Raw genomic sequence first — 21,336 nt, 5'->3', positions numbered from 1 at the left:
TCAAAAAGATCTCTCCAGGGCAGCTGGGTGGATAATGGTCTGTGGGGAGTGGAAACTGAAACCAGTTTGGAGGAGAGAAACATCAGTGGCCTGGATCACAGCGATTTGGGAGAGGGTGACCCGATTTGGGACATAGCATGAGAGTGCCTAGGACTGCGGAAGAGCAGAAGAATTAAGACTCAGCATGTAGGAGTCTGGCTCGAACACCTGGGTAGTTACTGGGGAAGAGAACAGACGCTCCGCGGCTTCAATGAAGAAGGCCTTGAAAAAGTCCCTTCGCCTGCCCGGACTTGGGAACAGTTCAGGTCAGGCAGCTGGAGAGAGACACACCCAGACACGCTGCCTATGCCCGCCAGCGTCGGGAAGCTCCGAGCCCGGCGGGAGGCGCGCGCCGCCGCGGACTCCACACGCCCCGCGGGGGTTTCCGCGTCCTCCGGGCGGGGCCGGAAGAGGAAGTCGGCGCTGCCTCGGCGGCCCCGCTCCAGGTCCAGCCTGTCCCGCCCGGCCACCGAGGCAGCGGCGCGACGGGATCCGGAGCCTGCCCCGCGGAGCCTCGCCGCGCCGCCCGGCGCCTGCCCGTCAGTCCGATGGGTCGGCAGACGCCGCTGCCCCGCGCCGCGGCCGCCCTGCTCTGGGGTTTCCTGCTCCCTCTGGTAAGCGGGGCGGGAGGGCTCTCCTGCCTCCCCGGGGCGGGGCCCGGCCCCCTCCGCCTCCTCCCCTCCCAGCCTCCCCCACCCCGACCCTGCTCCCGGTCGGCCTCCCTTCTCCGTCTCCTGCGCGGCCTGCCGGGTTTTTTGTCTTTCTTCCCCTGACTTACTCGCCACTCCCCCTCCTTCCAGCCCCCATTCGCGTCGTTTGAGATCTCCCAATTGGAGAAGGAAATGGCAACCCACTCCAGTGTTCTTGCCTGGAGAAACCCAGGGACGGGGGAGCCTGGTGGGCTGCCGTCTGTGGGGTCACACAGAGTCGGACACGACTGAAGTGACTTAGCAGCAGCAGCAGTACCTATCCCAGAGAAAGCTATCTGCCCAGCCCCTAATACTATTTTGACCTTGATGCTTCTCTGTAGGTTTTCGCCGTTCCAGGCTATTTTTAATTGACCTCTGATTTTATTGTCCAGCCTTTCCCGCGCCTCAAGCCCTAACTCTGAAAGAAGGAAAAATAGTATAGACTGATGCCTGGATGTTTAGCGGTTCAAAGACTGCGCTTTAGTTTAGTTGCTCTTCCAACAGATTCCTCCGCCCCCCGCCCCTCCATTGTTTCTGCTTCTTCATAGGGTTCATTTAATTTCATTCTGGGGTTTTTTGGTAATATAATAATTCAAAATAATTTTTTAAAGAACACACCGGAGTAATTCTTTTAGTGGTTTTCAGTTCTCTGCCTAGTTTAAAGGCAAGGAGAGCCAGTTAAGTAACAGTAACAAATATGTGTCCTCAAGTTTGTTTTAATAATTAGAGAAACGCTAGGAAAGGTTGGGGGCGGGAGGAGAAGGGGACGACAGAGAATGAGATGGCTGGATGGCATCACCGACTCTGTGGACATGAGTTTGAGTGAACTCCGGGAGTTGGTGATGGACAGGGAGGCCTGGCGTGCTGTGATTCATGGGGTCGCGAAGAGTCGGACACGACTGAGCGACTGAACTGAACTGAATAATGTCTTAAAATACAACACCAAGTAGTTGGAGCTTCAGTATGTGGTTGGGCAGGGCACCGGTGTTTTCTGTTTCGGTTTTTGTTTCTTGTAGATTTCCCGCAGGGAGTTTCAAGTTGGAAGCTTTTATGAGCTTTATGTAGAATTGCTGTGGTGTATGTCTGTCTAGTTCTTTCCATTAGAATGTGTAACTTTTCTGAAATAGTGTATTTTGCTTACTCTCCAGTTTAAAAAATTACTACTATTCAGTGTGAAAGTGTCTTTAACATTTATTGAAAAACCAGATTTAGAGCCCGAAGTGTCCTTGGTGTTTTCTTAACTGCTGGGCAGTATTAGGAACATGAGTGAGGGAGTGTATCTAAAAATTGTTAGGGATGGCATGTGGGGAGTAGGATGTAAAGAGAATAACAAAGTAGTAGTGTTGGTCTGAATCTTTGAGATGTTGTTTACTTTGTAATTAGACGTGTCCAAAAGTTAATTCAAATAGTATGTATATACACATAAAACTATAACCTAGGTATGAAATTTTTTAGTGGTTTTGCACTCATTTTTATTCGAACTTCTTAAACTAATTATAAAAATATATACATGTGTATAAATTCCCACCTATCCTTTCTGAATACAAATTAATAATTAAACTAATAGTAAGTACATCTGTTGCTCATAAACTCACATTGAAATTCTTTTTTAATTAGTTTATTTTAGTAGAATAATTACTTTACAGTATTGTGATGGTTTTTGCCATACATCAACATGAGTCAGCCACAGGTATACAGGTGTTGCCCCCACCCTGAACCCCCCTCCCTAAAATTCTTACTAAACTCACATCAAAATTCTTATTAAAAGCTTGAATGCCTCTCACAAGAAAAACGTAAACAAGCTTTTCATTTAATTTCAAGTGCTTCACAAGTCTAAAAGTTTGTCCCAGTTCTAAATTGTAGCTAGTTTGTCTCTCCCATATTCCAGATGTTATTCTTTTCATATTACATATATGTATTTTGTCATATTTCAGTATATTAACCTTTGAGTTCAGTACTCTCTGGTTGCAGGGTGGTTATGGGGACTTCATAACATTCTTTTACTCCACAAATAGTGTACACCTCTTATATATATGCAAGGAGCTCTGCTGGTAACTGTAATAAACTTGACAGTATGTTTTTAAGTTGAAAAGATCTGTTTTAGTGCCAACTAGTAGTATTGATTTTCTGTTTTCTTATTTATTTCTCAGTGGATTTGTTTTCTTCTTCACTTTTTCTTCCTTTGATTTCCTGAAATGATCTCTTGTTCCTTTCCTTTTCTGAGGAACTCAAATAAATCTCACATCCTTTTTCTCAACAGGGAGCTCTCTCTTCTGTTTGCTGGATACCTAGTTCCTTTTCTTCTCTACTTTAACTTTAATTGTTGTTATTTTAACCATTTTCTCCCTGATGCCTTTGTTTACTCCTCTTCCGGACTTTTACAGCTCTGGTGGCCTCTCTTGAGTTCATTTGAATGAATGATGCCAGCTTAATAATTTCTTCTTTCTGGGCTTTTGAAGCTGGCCCAATGGGGCGTTTTTTCTCTTGGTCCTGTTAGAACAGGGTCATCATCCTCTTCTAGAAGCAGCACTTCATCTCCCCAAAGTGTCATATCTTTGTAGAAGAGGCAGAGGGTTTAGTATTGGAAAGGCCCTTCAACATCTGAATGACCTTACTGTGTGTCTTGCTCAAGCTACAGCACGTCTGGCTGTTTTAATGACTTCTAAACCCGTTAAACATTTGAGTCTAGACATGAAAAGAGTGCCTGGCAGGTAGTTAATTCTCTCTTGTCTTTGCCATAATTCCATATTCCAACATCCATTGCTAGCCCTGACTGTCTCAAAGTTCTGTTTCAAAGAGAATGAGTGAAATGTAGCCCGGATCTGTTTTCTAAAATTGTTTGAAAGTTCTCTGAAGAATCCTGAGTCTTTCTCATAGTGTCTTATAAAAGTTCTGTTCATGTTTTCATTACTTCAAATACTTTGAAGTGTCGTATTGATCTTGGGTGGTCTCAGCCTGCAGTAACTTGAGGCAGGATCTCCATTCCTGGCCAGAAATGGAGGTTGGTCAGCAGAGAGTGCTGCTGCTAGACCTGCACTAGGGAGAGTCCTACCACAAGACCACCAGAGCCAGGGGCCAGTGGCAAGGCCCTGTCCTGTCAGCTGTGTACAAATGAATTTCCACATAGAAACGGAAAGTGGTGAAACAAGTGAATTGTTTACTAGGAGGAAAAGGGTACCTGGACACACAGGCGGGCTGAGAGTGTCATGCCCTCGTGGTGGTTTGAAGCAATTTTATGGGGCATTTCTTTTGGGTTTCCTTTGGCTAATTATCTTGCTTTCCCTGGTTCTGAGTCTGTATTTGGTATATCTCAGGGTCCTCCCATGTGTCCATGTGCATCTCTTAGCCAAGCTGTTGCTGCTAAGTCGCTTCAGTCATGTCCAACTCTGTGCGACCACATAGACGGCAGCTCACCAGGCTCTGCTGTCCCTGGGATTCTCCAGGAAAAAACATGAGTGGGTTGCCATTTCCTTCTCCAATGCATGAAAGTGAAAGTGAAGTCGCTCAATCGTGTCCGACCCTTAGCGACCCCATGGACTGCAGCCCACCAGGCTCCTCCGTCCATGGGAGTTTCCAGGCAAGAGTACTAGAGTGGGTTGCCATTGCCTTCTCCACTTAACCAAGCTGGATTCTAGCAAAGTGGCCTATGGGTAGTTGACATCACTTAAAATGGGGTAGTGGCCCCTCCCTTTTTGACCTCCAAAGAGCCTTTCTGCACATGTGTTGTCACAGAAGTCTCCTTGACTTCGAGAAAGCGGAATATGGGATCTTTAATTCTTATCTAGGTAGGTCCCAGCCTCCTCAGTCATCCTGATTTTATGGAGTTTCTGTCCACAGGGGAGAAACTATTCAGGCGGGACCCATCTGTCTCCTTCCTGAAGTGATCATCAGGATCTCTCACAGAAAACTCTCTTGCTGTAATCTTCCTTCCTTTGATATATTATACCAACTCAAAGAATCTTCTTTAATCCCTTCTCTGTCAACTTCCTAAGGAAAGTAGTTGTGTTCTGAAGGGAATGGCAATCCACTCCAGTATTCTTGCCTGGAGAATTCCATGGACAGAGAAGCCTGGTGGGCTACAGTCCAGGGGTTCGCAAAGAGTCGGACACGACTGAGCGACTAACATACATACAACATACATACCCAACCTATCAGAGACATGCTTAGCTGCTGCAATGAGCTGAATTGTGTCATCCCAAAGTGCTGGAGAAGACTCTTGAGAGTCCCTTGGACTGCAAGGAGATCCACCCAGTCCATTCTAAAGGAGATCAATCCTGGGTGTTCATTGGAAGGACTGATGCTAAAGCTGAAACTCCAATACTTTGGCCACCTCATGCAATGAGTTGACTCACTGGAAAAGACTCTGATGCTGGGAGTGATTGGGGGTGGGAGGAGACGGGGACGACAGAGAATGAGATGGCTGGATGGCATCACCAACTCGATGGACATGAGTTTGAGTGAACTCCGGGAGTTGGTGATGGGCAGGGAGGCCTGGCGTGCTGTGATTCATGGGGTCGCAAAGAGTCGGAGACGACTGAGCGACTGAACTGAACTGAAAGTTCATATGTTGAAGCACCAACACCCAGTGTTGATAGTATTTGGAGACGGGACCTTTGGGAGATAATTAGGTTTAGATGAGGTCAGAGAGTAGGTTTCTTGTGATGGTGTTGGTGCCCTTATGAGAGAAGACACCAGGAAGCTCACTGTCCCTGCATTTCCAGAATATAGCACCTACACATACATCTCCTTAGCATCTCAAAATAATCCTGAGAGGAGTTTCCGGAAGATTACAATTTGTCCTCGACCATATAGAAAGTCACCAAAAAGAGGACTAGAACCCGGGCTTTCTAGACATCTTTATATATTTTTCCGCTAAGTTATTTTTGTTTTGTTTATCAAAAATAGATCACAGGACTGATTGAATAAATTTGTGAATTTATTTTCATAAAAAAGGTCTAAAGATAGGAGGAGTCATGTTTATTATCTGTGTAATCATTTTTTATGATTACATTTAAATTTTATTAAAAATTTCCCTGCAGTTGAATCTGTTATTAGAAATCTAGACCATAAAGTCTTCAGGTGTGGACACTTACCCCAAAATACTAAGTAAAAAAAAAAAAAAATTGATTACCTGTAGGCCAGAAATTGCCAAACATTACCATGTCTTGTGGACTTAAATCAGCTTGATTTATGGTTGGCCTTTTAGGCATTTGAGTTTATGAATTCTAGTATAAATCATAGTTTCTATAATAGTTAAGTAGTAATATTACTTAAGGAAAACCAAGGAGAATTCTGGATCTAGGTAACAAATAGGATAATAGCCCCATGAAAGAGAAGTTTTACCTGACTGATCCTCTGCTGTCTCCCACAACACCTCATAGACTGCAGAGTATTGAATGGATGAAATGGTTACTTTGTTACTTCCCTGCCCCCTGGTACATCTTAGCCTGTTACATGTCCCCAGATTCTGCAAGTCTAAGGAATGGTTCTGGGAATCTGCTTTCCCCATGGTGGCACACAGACTTTTCTGATTCTCTGTAAATCTCTGTTGGGTGCCCAAGCTTCCATTGAGCCACTGATTAAGTAATTAAGATTTCACGTCATCTCTGAGGACCTTGGGCTACTCAGTTTCAGTGCATCATTTCCATAAACCTTGAATCCTGGAAGTAGTGGAAAGAACATAAGATTGTCTTGATGATAGGATTTATTAGGGAGGAAAGAGGCATAATAGTGAGTTAGAACATTACTTAGATCTGACTTTGGAACATCTATCATTCAGACACATAACCTCAATTCTGCCTTTCCTGCAGAGGTCATTTCAACTCTTACTGTATTGCTGTTAACCTGAAACTCATAATCTGTGTAAAGAGAGAGTAGTTTGTAAAGAAAATGATACCTTCTACATTGCTTTGATATAAGGGTAATGTGTGGATGACTATTATTCCTGAGCATTTAACATTCAGTGATTACATTGTAACTTTTCATCTTTTGGTTTAGAAATAAAATTTTTTTTAAATTGCTAGTTCTCATTTTAAATAAATTCTGTTTCTTAGCAAAACTTGCTTCAAAACTCCAGCCCTCATATGCAGTATCTAAAATTAGAGGAATAGTTTAATTTGTAGATTTTATGAAGAAAGATTGCAGGGGGAGTTAATGTAAGAGTTAGTCACATTCACACATTGTTCTTTCAAACCAGAGGATTAAGTATGTCTAATCGATAGCAAAACAAATAATGTGAAACAGGTTTAATTGACAGACCGTGGAGGTGGGTGGGGGAGTTGGGATCCAGTGATACACATGCATAAGATTTTTGAGTGAACTTGTGGGTGAAATGGTGGAACTGCTGGCCAAAACATGAGCATTGACTCTACCAGCGTACTGCAGTTATAATGAAACTTTGACCTCTTAAGAAAATTCCTGGGAGGACCCCAGTAACATCTGGAAACCTGGTGAGTTTCACTGCTGTACATGATGAGATCTGTAACCACATACTCTGTAGACAACATCAGAGCATCACTTGGAAGCTTGTTAGAAATGCATAATCATCACCTCCTCCTAAGACCTGCTGGATCAGAATTTGATTTTAATAGGACATTAAATTCAGGAAGCACTGATCTATAATAAAGGATAGGAAATTGCTGCCCAGATTACAGCATAATCTTTAGGCAAAAAGAATCATGCTTGACTAATCTGTTAAGTCTTTTTGTTGTTATTGTTCACTCCCTAAATTGTGTCTGACACTTTGTGACCCCCATGGACTGCAGCATGCCAGGCTTCCCTGTCCTTCATTATCTCCCAGAGTTTGCTAAAGTTCATGTCTACTGAGTCAGTGATGCCTCCACCCATCTCGTTCTTTGTTGTCCCCTTCTCCTCTTTGCTTCAGTCTTTCCCAGCAAAAGGATCTTTTCTAATGAGTCGGCTCTTCGCATCAGGTGGCCAAAGTATTGGAGCTTCAGTATCAGTCCTTCCAATGACTGCTGCTGCTGCTGCTAAGTCACTTAGTTGTGTCCAACTCTGTGCGACCCCATAGATGGCAGCTGACCAGGCTCCGCCGTCCCTGGGATTCTCCAGGCAAGAACACTGGAGTGGGTTGCCATTTCCTTCTCCAATGTGTGAAAGTGAAAAGTGAAGGTGAAGTCGCTCAGTCATGTCTGACTAGTAGCGATCCCATGGACTGCAGCCTACCAGGCTCCTGTGTCCATGCGATTTTCTAGGCAAGAGTACTGGAGTGGCTTGCCATTGCCTTCTCCGTTCCAATGACTATTCAGGGTTTATTTTCTTTAGGATTGACTGTTTAGATCTCCTGCTGTCCAAGAGACTCTCAAGAATCTTCTCCAATACCACAGTTCAAAAGCATCAGTTCTTTAGCACTTAGCCTTCCTTATAGTCCAACTCTCAACATCCGTACATGACTACTGGAAAAACCATAGCTTTGACTATACAGAACTTTGCAAAGTGACATCTTTGCTTTTTAATGTGCTGTCTATTTTTGTCATAGCTTTTCTTTCAAAGAGCAAGTGTCTTTAATTTCTTGACTGCAGTCTCTGTCCCCACTGATTTTGGAGCCCAAGAAAATAAAAGTTGTCACTATTTCCACTTTTTCCCCATCTGTTTGTGTGAAGTGATGGGACTGGATGCCATGATCTTCATTTTCTGAATGTTGAGTTTCAAGCCAGCTTTTTCACTCTGCTCTTTAACTCTCATCAAGAGGCTCTTTAGTTCCTCTTTGCTTTCTACCATTAGAGTGGTATCATCTGGATATCTGATGATATTTCTCCCAGCAATGATTCCACCTTGTGCTTCATCCAGCCTGGCATTTCGCGTGATGTATTTTACATATAAGTTAAATAATCAGGGTGACGATCAGATTAGTCAAGCATGATTCTTTTTGCCTAGAGATTATGCTCTAATCTGGGCAGCAATTTCTTATCCTTTATTATAGATCAGTGCTTCCTGAATTTAATGTTCTATAAAAATCAAATTCTGATCCAGTAGATCTTAGGAGCAGGCCAAGACAAGGAGTACAGCCTTGATGTACTCCTGTCCCAATTTGGAACCAGTCTGTTTTTCCATATCTGGTCCTAAATTGTTGCTTCTCAACCTGCATACAGTTTTCTCAGGAGGCAGATAAAGTGGTGTGGTATCCCCATCTCTTGAAGGATTTTCCAGTTTTTTGTGATCACAGAGTCAAAGACTTTATCACAGTCATTGAAGCAGATGTTTTTCCAGAATTCCCTTGCTTTTTCTATGATCCAGTGGATGTTGGAAATTTGATCTCTGGTTCCTCTTCCTTTTCTAAATTCAACTTGTACATCTAGAAGTTCTTGGTTCACGTACCATTGAAGCCTAGCTTGAAGGATTTTGAGCATTACCTTGCTAGCATGTGAAATGAGTGCATATTTTGCAGTAGTTTGAATATTCTGTGACTTGCCCTTCTTTGGGATTGAAATGAAAACTGACCTTTTCCAGTCCTGTGGCCACTGCTGAGTTTTCCAAATTTGCTGGCATATTGAGTGCAGCACTTTTAACAGTATCATCTCTTAGGATTTGAAATAGTTCAGCTGGAATTCCATCACCTCCACTAGCTTTGTTCATAGGCTTTTTAAGGGAATTAAATATATACAAGAGTAAAAGTTAACACTGTATTTTTCAGAGCTTGATCTTGATCAAGTGAAAATGGACCAATTGGCAAACCGAAAAGATGGCATGGATTCATGGTGGTGTAAATTTTTAGCTAGAGAATTGTTGTTTTGAAAGGAACGTGTAAAGACTTAAATTTGGAAAGTAGGTCCAATGCTGCTAGATGCCTTTTGAAGGAGAAAGATAGAAGGCAAACCAAATCTGTGAAATGCAGTCAAAGAAGAATCCTCGAACTGTGCTGTTAACTTGGACAGGAATAGAAGGGCCTGTGTCCTAGATTAATATTGGGCTGGTGAGTCAACATCAGGAGACCTTGTGAACAGAGGCCAGGAATACAAATGCCTGTGCTTGGGACTACCAAGAGATTGGAGTATAAAGCATGGACGTAGCCTCAAGAGACAGGGACATGAAGGTCAGCGCAAGACCGACTCAGTGTAAATACACAGATGAAGTACAGCTCTTTCTATATGTCCTTTTGTTTAAGGTCTGATTGGTCTGGGAAAATGGGGAGATAGTGTACCTGCAAGATGTGAGTATAGTGTACTCCATTACAGTTGGGTTATTTTTTTAGACTTTCAGTAATCATTTGACACTTGTCATACCAAAAGTTATTTAGGAGAAAAATGGTCAAAATAGGCAACTATAACATTAAGATAGACTTGGTCTTCCCTGGTGGTCTAGTGGTTAAGAATCCACCTGCCAGTGCAGGAGACATGGGTTCAATCCCTGGTCCAGAAAGATCCCACGTGCCATGGAGCAGCCGAGCCTGTGCACCACAACTGCTGAGCCAGTGCTGTAAATCCTGCAAGCCTACTGAGCCCACGCCCCCTAGAGCCTGTGCTCCACAACAGGTGAAGCCACTGCAGTGAGAAGCCCGAGCACTGCAATGAAGAGTAGCCCCCACTCACTAGAGAAAACCCACAAGCAGCAACAAAGACCCAGTGCAACCAATTAAAAATAAAGAGTTAAACACTGTTTTGAAAAGGTGATATGGAATATGATTGAAGTCAAGTGATCTGGATAAAGTAAATTTGGCAATGTTCATGAACAACAGACATCCCATGAAGTTTTATGTGCGATAAATTTGAATCAGGAGAACAGGAAGTACTGCTTTACTGGTTCACACTGTGGTCTAGTAAACTTGTTTCCCTTGCACCTGAGCTCGAGCAAGATGTGGAATATAAAGACATGGATGTGAGATTGATGATTCAACAGCCATGAAGAACACTTGACTCCACTACTGATGGTTGTAAGAGCTGTCATTAAGACGGAAGGTTTGGGGTGAGCATTTAGGAGCACTTGTCATAGGGAAAGGAATTCCATGAAACTCTAGAGTCCTAGAAGTGGGGTTACTTGGAAGAGTATAAGGAGAGCTGGACTGTAAAAGCAGAGCACCAAAGAATTGATGCCTTCAAACTATGATGCTGGAGAAGACTCCTGAAAGTTCCTTGGACAGGAGGGAGATGAAACCAGTCAATCCTAAGGGATCAACCCTGAATAGTCATTGGAAGGACTGATGCTGAAGCTCCAATACTTTGGCTATCTGATGCGAAGAACTGACTCATTGGAAAAGACCCTAATGCTGGGAAAGATTGAGGGCAGAAAGAGAAGAGGGCATCAGAGGATGAGATGGCTGTATAGTATTAATGATGCAATGGACATAAACTTGGGCAAGCTTTGGGAGATGGCGAGGGACAGGGAGACCTGACGTACTGCAGTCCATGGGGTCACAAAGAGTCATGCTTGACCGGGTGACTGAACAACAGCAGCAAGGAAAAGATAAGTTCGAGTTTGGGATATTTAGGATGTGGGAGGAACTAGTTGGGTATTAGAGAAATTTGAGTAGTGGTAGGAGACCCATTTCCAGTATCATGGCAGAAAGGGAGTTAACAGCTAATTCAGAGATATATGTGGCCAATATTAATACTGGAGGGGGATCTAGCTGCCTGAAGGCACTTGAAGGACAGCAGAGTTGAAAGATGGCTGGTCTGGGTTTTAGAGAGCTCTGTTCTAATCTGGCCCCCAAGACCACTTGATTTTGATCATTTTGGACCTGTTTGAGCTATGAAATAAAGGGACTAGATTTTGTTACCCTAAATCCCTTCAAGCTCTTGATTCTAAGCTTTTTACTAAGAGGATATTTTCATTACTGGTTGAAAATATAAACATTTTTTAAGAGTTGCATAAAGTCACAGAAGACCAGCCCACAATTGATTACAAAGGAAAATTCAGATGTTTTGAAGCAGTCTCTAACTGGCAATATGTAAAGGAAGGTATCCTTCCACCATAGGGTCTTTCTCAGGTGATCTAGTACTAGCACGGGTGGACCACAAATCTCACCTGATTTGGTATTTGTAATGTTTGAAGGGACACTGTGTTTCAGGCCTGTATGCTTCCCAACGTATTTGGCCGACAGTGATGTGGGTTCTGCCAGTTGTCCCTTGAACTACGTGGTTTTGAACTGTGTGTGTCTGCTTATATTTGGATTTTTTTTTAACTTGGATTTTTTTCTCAATACGTATACTATGCTTGTGATCTACAGTTGGTTGAATTTGTGTGGAAGCAAATCTGTGGGATATGAACATACCTGGATTTCGTTATCTGTCCTGGAACCAATCTCCCTCAGTTACTGAGGGAGGGCTGCACTCTTCTTCCCTTATTGCTTTTGCTGCTCAAGGTTGAGTCAATACAGCAGCAGCAGCAGGATCACCTGGGTGGTTGTTAGAAATGCAGAATCTCAGATTCCACCCAGAACCACTGAATCAGAATCTGCATTTTAATATGATAACTAAATAATTTGTATGCACATTAAATCTTGAGAAGCACCATCCACATAGCTTTGGTTTTGTGATTGTTGTTGTTGTTTAGTCACTAAGTCCTATCTTTGACTCTTTTTGCAACCTTTTGGACTGTGTAACTCACCAGGCTCCTCTGTCTAGGCAAGAATAGTGGAGTGGGTTGCCATTTCCTTTTCCATACAGCTGTGGTACTCAAACTTTAACAAGCGTCAAAATTTCCAGAAGGGCTTATTAAAAGTAAACTTCTCAGTGTTTCTGATTCAGTAGATCTGGAATAGGGTCCAGGAATTTGCATTTCCAGCACCCTGAAGTGAAAAGTGAAAAGTATTAGTTGCTTGGTTGTGTCCGACTCTGCAACACCATGGGCTCCAGTCCACCAGGTTCCTCTGTCCATGAAAATTCTCCAGGCAAGAATACTAGAGTGGGTAGCCATTTCCTTCTCCAGGAGATCTTCCTGACCCAGGAACTGAACCTAAGTCTCCCACGTTACAGGTGAATTCTTTACCATTTGAGCCACCAGTGAAGCCCTTCCAACAGCCTAGGAACTACTGAAGCTTTTACTGGAGACTCTGTCTTTAATCATATTCTGTTTGTGATTATCTGTTTCAGGTTTGTTTTTAATCTTCCCAACAAGACTATAATTGCTTATTTAGTGTTTCTTTGGGTGAGGGGGCAGCTTTATTGAGGTATAATTTATATACCAAAAAATTCACCCACTTAAAGTGAATGGTTCAGTAGCTTTTAATATATTTACAGATAGGTGCAACCATTACTACAGTCAATGTTAAAACATTGACATCACCTCAAAAAGAAACCAAATAGGTAGAGCACAGAGGATTTTTAAGATAGTGAAACTATTTCTTTTTCCATGTGATAGTGTAATGGTGGATGCATGTCATTGTACATTTGTCAAAACCTATAGAATATAAAACACCAGTTCAGTTCAGTCGGCCAGTCGTGTCTGACACTGCGACTCCATGGCAGCACACCAGACTTCCCTGTCCGTCACCAACTCCCGGAGCTTACTCAAACTCATGTCTATCATGTTGGTGATGCCATCCAACTGTCTCATCCTCTGTCGTCTCCTTCTCCTCCCACCTGCAGTCTTTCCCAGCATCAGGATCTTTTCCAGTGAGTCAGTTCTTCGCATCAGTATTGGATGTTTCAGCTTCAACATCAGTCTTTCCAATGAATATTCAGGACTGATTTCCTTTAGGATGGACTGGTTGGATCTCCTTGCAGTCCCAGGGATTCTCAAGAGTCTTCACCAACACCACAGTTCAAAAGCATCAATTCTTCAGTGCAAAGCTTTCTTTATAGTCCAACTCTCACATCCATATGTGACTACTTAGGAAAACTGTAGCTTTGCTATGAAAAACCATTACTACAGTCAATATTAAAACATTGACATCACCTCAAAAAGAAACCGAAAAGGTAGAGCACAGAGCATATTTAGGACAGTGAAATTATTTCTTTTTCCATGTGATACTGTAATGCTGGATACATGTCATTATATATTTGTCAAAACCAATAGAATATAAAACACCAGGGGAGACTGTAAATGTAAACTATGGACTTTGGGTGTAACAAATTGTCAGTGTAGATTCATAGATGGTAACAAATGTTAATAACAGAGGTTGGAGGGAGGCTATGAGTTTGTGTGGTAAGCAAAGATGTAGGAATACCATACTTCCTGCTCAGTTTTGCTGTGACCCTAAAGGTGATCTGAAAAATAAAGTCCATTTTAAAAAAAGGAAGAAAGAAAGAAACTTCATATTCTGTAGCTGCTGCTGCTGCTGCTAAGTCACTTCAGTCGTGTCTGACTCTGTGTGACCCCATAGACGGAAGCCCACCAGGCTCCCCCGTCCCTGGGATTCTCCAGGCAAGAACACTGGAGTGGGTTGCCATTTCCTTCTCCAATGTGTGAAAGTGAAAAGTGAAAGTGAAGTCGCTTAGTCATGTCCGACCCTTAGCGACCCCATGGACTGCAGCCTACCAGGCTCCTCCATCCATGGGATTTTCTAGGCAAGAGTACTGGAGTGGCTTGCCATTGCCTTCTCCGATTCTGTAGCTATCAGTCCCATGCTCACCTTCTACCAAGCCCTGCTGCTGCTGCTAAGTCGCTTCAGTCGTGTTCAACTCTGTGCGACCCCATAGATGGCAGGCCACCAGGCTCCCCCTTCCCTGGGATTCTCCAGGCAAGAACACTGGAGTGTGTTGCCATTTCCTTCTCCAATGCATGAAAGTGAAAAGTGAAAGTGAAGTCACTCAGTCATGTCCCTACCAAGCCCTAAACAACCACTAATCATCTTGTATTTCTCCTGCATGGTATAAGTACATAGCAAGGTGCTAGATATATTATTAATAATAACAGTTACTGTTTATTATGAACTTAATATGTGTTAACAGTTGCACGATCTAACTTAATCATTGTGACAGCTCTGTGAGATCTGGACATTTTTGTCATATCAAAGCTGAAGAGGGAATTCCCTGGCAGTCCAGTGGTCAGGACTTGGTGCTTTCACTGCCAGGGCCCATGTTCAGTCCCTGGTTGGGGAACTAACATCGCTCAAGCCATGCACCGCACCCCCCCGCCACCAACAACCTAATGATGACACCCAGAACAGGTTAAATGACTTGTAACATAGCCAGTAAATGGTGAACTGCCATTCTATCCCAGACCTATACTTCCAAAAACACATGGAATCTATTGTTGATAAACTGAATATTCAAAGCTGTATAATCTCTATGAGAAACTTTACTGAGCTATTAAAATGTAGTGGAAATGCTTAAGTTATTTGGGTATATCAGCTTGTTCAAGAAATTTACTGCACGTTCCATAACCAATACTAACTATTCTACAATTATGTGTGGGTATACTTTCCTCTCTTATACTAATCTTCCACTAAAATTTGTATTTTGCCTTAGTAATTCCTGTATCACTGAGTTTTGCTTATGTCAATAGTAGTTTTCTACCATCATAGGAAGATTGTAGTCCCTCTGTAGCAATAAATGTTACTCATAGTTAGACATCTTTGTATTTTCTTATACTTTTAAGCTTTTTAAAAAATCCATTAGCTTTTGTAATTATAAAAGTAATGCTGAATATCATACATATTTTTACATACATACATACTACACCATATTTTGTGTAAAAGGAAATAGTGTATATGTATCAATATGGAAAATCTGACATATAAAATTTAAATTTTATGGCTTAAAGTCTTAAATATAAGACATGATACTTTAATACTCTTATGAAGAGCACATAGACAAAACATTCTCTGACATAAACTATACCAATGTTTTCTTTGGTCAGTCTCCCAGGGCAATAGAAATAAAAGCAAAAACAGACAAACAGGATCTGACAAACTTATAAACTTTTGTACAGCAAAGGAAACCATAAACAAAATGAAAAGATGAACCTATGGACTGGGAAAAAGTATTTGCAAATTAAGTGACCTGCAGAGGTTTAATTTCCAAAATATACAAATAGCTCATGCAGCTCAGAAACATTAAACAACCCAATTGAAAAATGGGCAGAAAAGCTAAACAAAGAATACGTGTAGGCTACATGATGAGGAACGGTGGGCTGGAAGAAGGACAAGCTGGAATCAAGATTGCCAGGAGAAATATCAATAACCTCAGATATGCAGATGACACCACCCTTATGGCAGAAAGTGAAGAGGAACTAAAAAACCTCTTGATGAAAGTGAAAGAGGAGAGTGAAAGTGTTGGCTTGAAGCTCAACATTCAGAAAGCAAAGATCATGGCATCTGGTCCCATCACTTCATGGGAAATAGATGGGGAAACAGTGGAAACAGTGTCAGACTTTATTTTTTTGGGCTCCAAAATCACTGCAGATGCTGATAGCAGCCATGAAATGAAAAGACGCTTACTCCTTGGAAGGAAAGTTATGACCAACCTTGATAGTATATTGAAAAGCAGAGAGATTACTTTGCCGACAAAGGTCCATCTAGCCAAGGCTATGGTTTTTCCCGTGGTCATGTATGGATGTGAGAGTTGGACTGTGAAGAAAGCTGATCGCCGAAGAATGGATGCTTTTGAACTGTGGTGCTGGAGAAGACTCTTGAGAGTCCCTTGTACTGCAAGGAGATCCAACCGGTCCATTCTAAAGGAGATCAATCCTGGGTGTTCATTGGAAGGACTGATGCTAAAGCTGAAACTGCAATACTTTGGCCACCTCATGCGATGAGTTGACTTACTGGAAAAGACTCTGATGCTGGGAGAGGTTGGGGGCGGGAGGAGAAGGGGACGACAGAGAATGAGATGGCTGGATGGCATCACTGACTCTGTGGACATGAGTTTGAGTGAACTCCGGGAGTTGGTGATGGACAGGGAGGCCTGGCGTGCTGTGATTCATGGGGTCGCGGAGAGTCGGACACGACTGAGCGACTGAACTGAACTGAACTGAACATACAATCACATGAAAAGATGCTCAGCATTGCTAGTTATTAGAGAACCGCCAATCAAAACTACAGTGAGGTACCTTTTTATCCCAGTCAGAATGACCATCATTAAAAAGTCTACAGATAGCAAATACTGGAGGGGATGTGGAGAAAGGGGAACCCTCCTACACTGTTGTTAGGAATGTAAATTGGTGCAACCACTATGGAAAACAGCATGGAGGTTCCTCAAAAAACTAAAAATAGAGTTGCTATATGATCTTGCAATCCCACTCCTGGACATATATCCGGAGAAAACTATGATTCAAAAAGATACATGCAACCCAATATTCATAGCAGCACTATTTACAGTAGCCAAGACATGGAAGCAGCCTAAATGTTCATTCACAGATGAATGGATAAAGATGTGGTACATATAAACAACAGAATACTACTCAGCCATGATAGATTGAAGCAGTGCCACTCTATCAGGTGGACCTAGAGATTATACTAATTAAGTCAAAAAGAGAAAGACAGATACCATATGATATCACGTACATGTGGAATCTAAAATATGACAAAAATGAATTTTTATCTATGACACAGAAACAGACTCACAGACATAGAGAATAGACTTGCTTAGCAGAAGGGGTGTCAAGGAGGAAAGGACTGGGAGTTTGTAATTAGCAGATGCAAACTACTATTTATAGGATGGACCACAAAGTCTTGTTGTATAGCACAGGGAACTATATTCAATATCCTCTAATAAATCATAATGAAAAAAAATGTATATATGTAGAACTGAATCACTTTACTGTACAGTAGAAATTAACTCAGTGTTGTAAATCAATTATACTTCAATAAAATAAATTTTTAAAAATAAATTTTAGAAAAGCTACACAGTAATATATATAGTATGATCCCATATGTGTAAAACAAACAATGTATATCTTTGAGATCTGTCTATCTTTCTGTCTTAAATATTCATAGATAGTATCTGGAAAGACATAAGAAAAGCCATTAAGGGGTGACTGTGGACAGGATGGCAAGAGAGGGATTTCATACCTTTTTGTTTTCTTTGATTGTGTTTTCCTTTTTAAATTTTCTCTTTCCAGTCTTTTTACATCTTCATCCTTGCTTTTGTTTTGCTCTTATTTTGTTTTTTAAACAGGCTAGTGTGTCTCTCTCTCTGTCATTCTTTAAGTTTACATAAATGTAAAGGTCCGTCTAGTCAAGGCTATGGTTTTTCCAGTGGTCATGTATGGATGTAAGAGTTAGACTGTGAAGAAAGCTGAGCGCTGAAGAATTGATGCTTTTGAACTGTGGTGCTGGAGAAGACTCTTGAGAGTCCCTTGGACTGCAAGGAGATCCAACCAGTCCATCCTAAAGGAGATCGGTCCTGGGTGTTCATTGGAAGGACTGATGCTGAGGCTGAAACTCCAATACTTTGGCCACCTCATGCGAATAGTTGACTCATTGGAAAAGACCCTGATGCTGGGAGGGATTGAGGGCAGGAGGAGAAGGGGACAACAGAGGATGAGATGACTGGATGGCATCACCGACTTGATGGACATGAGTTTGGGTGAACTTCAGGAGCTGGTGATGGACAGGGAGGCCTGGTATGCTGCGATTAATGGGGTCGCAAAGAGTCGGACACGACTGAGCAACTGAACTGAACTGAACAGGTACATGTAGGGAGCTTTATTTTTATGAAAATAGGAAACATTGTAAATATCTTTCTGGAATTTGCTTTTCTCACTATGGATATGTATTTCTACAAGTAGATCAAGTTCTATCTTTTTGAAGCTGTGTACAATACATACCATAATGTAATGGATCCGTATCTGTAGAAGATGTTGTTTTTTGTTTTTGCTATAACAGATAATATTTCAGTGAATATCCCTGTACATTTATCTTTCTACAATCTTATGCATTGTGTGATAATAATACAACTGTAGGATATGAATCAGAGAATTATATATATTAAAAACATTTGATTGGGGGGTGGGAGGAAGGCTCAAGAGAGAGGGAATATATATGCACATGTAGCTGATTCACTTTGCTGTAATGCAGAAACTAAACAACATTGTAAAACAACTATACTCCAATAAAAAAAGTTTGATAGATATTGCCAGTAGTCTGTTGTAAAGGTTATACCACTTCAGCAGCCTTAGACACAGTTAAAACCAAGTCCGTCAGTTCAGTCCCTTAATCGTGTCCGACTCTTTGCCACCCCATGGACTGCAGCACGCAAGGCTTATCTGTCCATCACCAACTCCTGGAGCTTGCTCAGACTCATGGCCATTGAGTTGGTGATGCCATCCAACCATTTTATCCTCTGTCGTGTCCTTCTGCTTTCATTCTTTCCCAGCATCAGGGTCTTTTCCAGTGAGTCAGTTCTTCACATCAGATGGCTAAAATATTGGAGTTTCAACTTCAGCATCAGTCCTTCCAATGAATATTCAGGACTGATTTCCTTTAGGATTGACTGGTTGGCTCTCTTTGCTGTACAAAGGACTCTCAAGAGTCTTCTCCAACAGCACAGTTCAAAAACATGAATTCTTCAGCCCTCAGCTTTCTTTATGGTCCAACTCTCACATCCATTCATGACTACTGAGAAAAATAATAGCTTTGACTAGTCGACAAAGTAATGTCTCTGCTTTTTAATAAGCTGTCTAGGTTGGTTATAACTTTCCTTCCAAGGAGCAAGCATCTTTTAATTTCATGGCTGCAGTCACCATCTGCAATGATTTTGGAGCCCCCCAAAATAAAGTCTGTCATGGTTTCTATTGTTTCCCCATCTATTTGTCATGAAATGATGGGACCAGATGCCATGATCTTAGTTTTTTGAGTGCTGAGTTTTAAGCCAACTTTTTCACTCTCCTCTTTCACTTTCATCAAGAGGCTCTTCAGTTCCTCTTTGCTTTCTGCCATTAGGGTGGTGTCATCTGCATATTTGAGGTTATTGATGTTTCTCCCTGCAATCTTGATTCCTGCTTGTGCTTCATCCAGCCTGGCATTTCATATGATGTATGATGTACTCTGCATGTAAGTTAAATAAGCAGGGTGACAGTATACAGCCTTGACATACTCCTTTCCTTATTTGGAAGCAGTCGGTTGTTCCATGTCCAGTTCTAACTGTTGCTTCTTGACCTTCATACAGATTTCTCAGGAGGGAGGTCAGGTGCTCTGGCATTTCCATCTCTCTTTAAGAATTTTCCACAGTTTGTTGTGATCCACACCATCATAGGCTTTGGCATAGTCAATAAAGCCGAAGTAGATGTTTTTTTGGAACTCTCTTGCTTTTTCGATGATCCAACAGATGTTGGCAATTTGATCTCTGGTTCCTCTGCCTTTTCTAAATCTAGCTTGAACATTTGGAAGTTCTCAGTTCATGCACTGTTGAAGCCTGCCTTGGAGAATTTTAAGCATTACTTTACTAGCGTGTGAGATGAGTGCAATTGTGCGGTAGTTTGAACATTCTTTGGCATTGCCTTTCTTTGGGATTGGAATGAAAACTAACCTTTTCCAGTCCTGAGGCCACTGCTGAATTTTTCCAAATTTGCTGGCATATTGAGTGCAGCACTTTCACAGCATCATCTTTTAGGATTTGAAATAGCTTAACTGGAAGTCCATCACCTCCACTAGCTTTGTTTGTAGTGATGCTTCCTAAGGCCCACTTGACTTCACATTCCAGGATGTCTAGCTGTAGGTAGGTGATCACACCATCGTGGTTATCTGGGTCATGAAGGTCTTTTTGTATAGTTCTTCTGTGTATTCTTGCCACCTCCTCTTAATATCTTCTGTTTCTGTTAGGTCCATACTGTTTCTGTCCTTTATTGACCCTGATGCTTGGAAAGAGTGAAGGCAGGAGGAAAAGGGGATGACAGAGGATATGATGATTGGATGGCATCACTGACTCGATGGACATGAGTTTGATAAGCTCCAGGAGTTGGTGATGGACAGGGAAGCCTGGCCTGCTGCAGTCCATGGGGTCACAAAGAGTCAGACACGACTGAGCAACTGAACTGAACTTGCATGAAATGTTCCCTTGGTATCTCTGATTTTCTTGAAGAAATCTCTAAGTCTTTCCCATTCAATTGTTTTCCTCTACGTCTTTGCATTGTTCACTAAGGAAGGCTTTCGTGTCTCTCCTTGGTATTCTTTGGAACTGTGCATTCAGATAGGTGTATCTTTTCTTTTCTCCTTTGCCTTTAGCTTCTTTTTCTTTTTCCTTTTTCACTTGCTTTTGGTTAAAACCAAATCCTGATTTAAATACAGTTCAGTTCAGTTCAGTCGCTTAGTCGTGTCCGACTCTCAGCGACCCCATGAATCGCAGCACGCCAGGCCTCCCTGTCCATCACCAGCTCCCGGAGTACACTCAAACTCATGTCCACAGAGTCGGTGATGCCATCCAGCCATCTCATTCTCCGTCGTCCCCTTCTCCTCCCGCCCCCAACCTTTCCCAGCATCAGAGTCTTTTCCAGTGAGTCAACTCGTCGCATGAGGTGGCCAAAGTATTGCAGTTTCAGCTTCAGCATCAGTCCCTCCAATGAACACCCAGGATTGATCTCCTTTAGAATGGACTGGTTGGATCTCCTTGCAGTATAAGGGACTCTCAAGAGTCTTCTCCAACACCACAGTTCAAAAGCATCGATTCTTCGGCGATCAGCTTTCTTCACAGTCCAACTCTCACAGCCATACATGACCACGGGAAAAACCATTGCCTTGACTACACGGACCTTGGTTGGCAAAGTAATGTCT

General features: G+C 42.2%; 1 protein-coding gene across 3 annotated transcripts in view; it reads left to right on the top strand.

Annotated features, from left to right (window-relative positions):
- Window positions 1–235: 235 nt before the first annotated feature.
- The window catches only part of SPPL2A (signal peptide peptidase like 2A), a 71,336-nt gene continuing 50,235 nt past the window's right edge, over window positions 236–21,336 (top strand). For 2 of the 3 annotated variants that reach the window (XM_055435613.2, XM_055435612.2), the window contains exon 1: window positions 236–653. In XM_055435613.2, the coding sequence (XP_055291588.2) occupies window positions 251–653 (403 nt within the window). In that variant the 5' untranslated portion in view covers window positions 236–250. The remainder of the gene's footprint in view (window positions 654–21,336) is intronic. The other variant, XM_088839604.1, reaches the window with a different exon arrangement.

This window comes from Moschus berezovskii, chromosome 9 (genome assembly GCF_049115385.1).
Source record: "Moschus berezovskii isolate FMDL1 chromosome 9, NW_MosBer_1.0, whole genome shotgun sequence".
In the NCBI taxonomy this organism is placed as follows: Eukaryota; Metazoa; Chordata; class Mammalia; order Artiodactyla; family Moschidae; genus Moschus; species Moschus berezovskii.
Note: the sequence above shows the minus strand (reverse complement) of the source record. Positions and strands in the feature narration are given on the sequence as shown.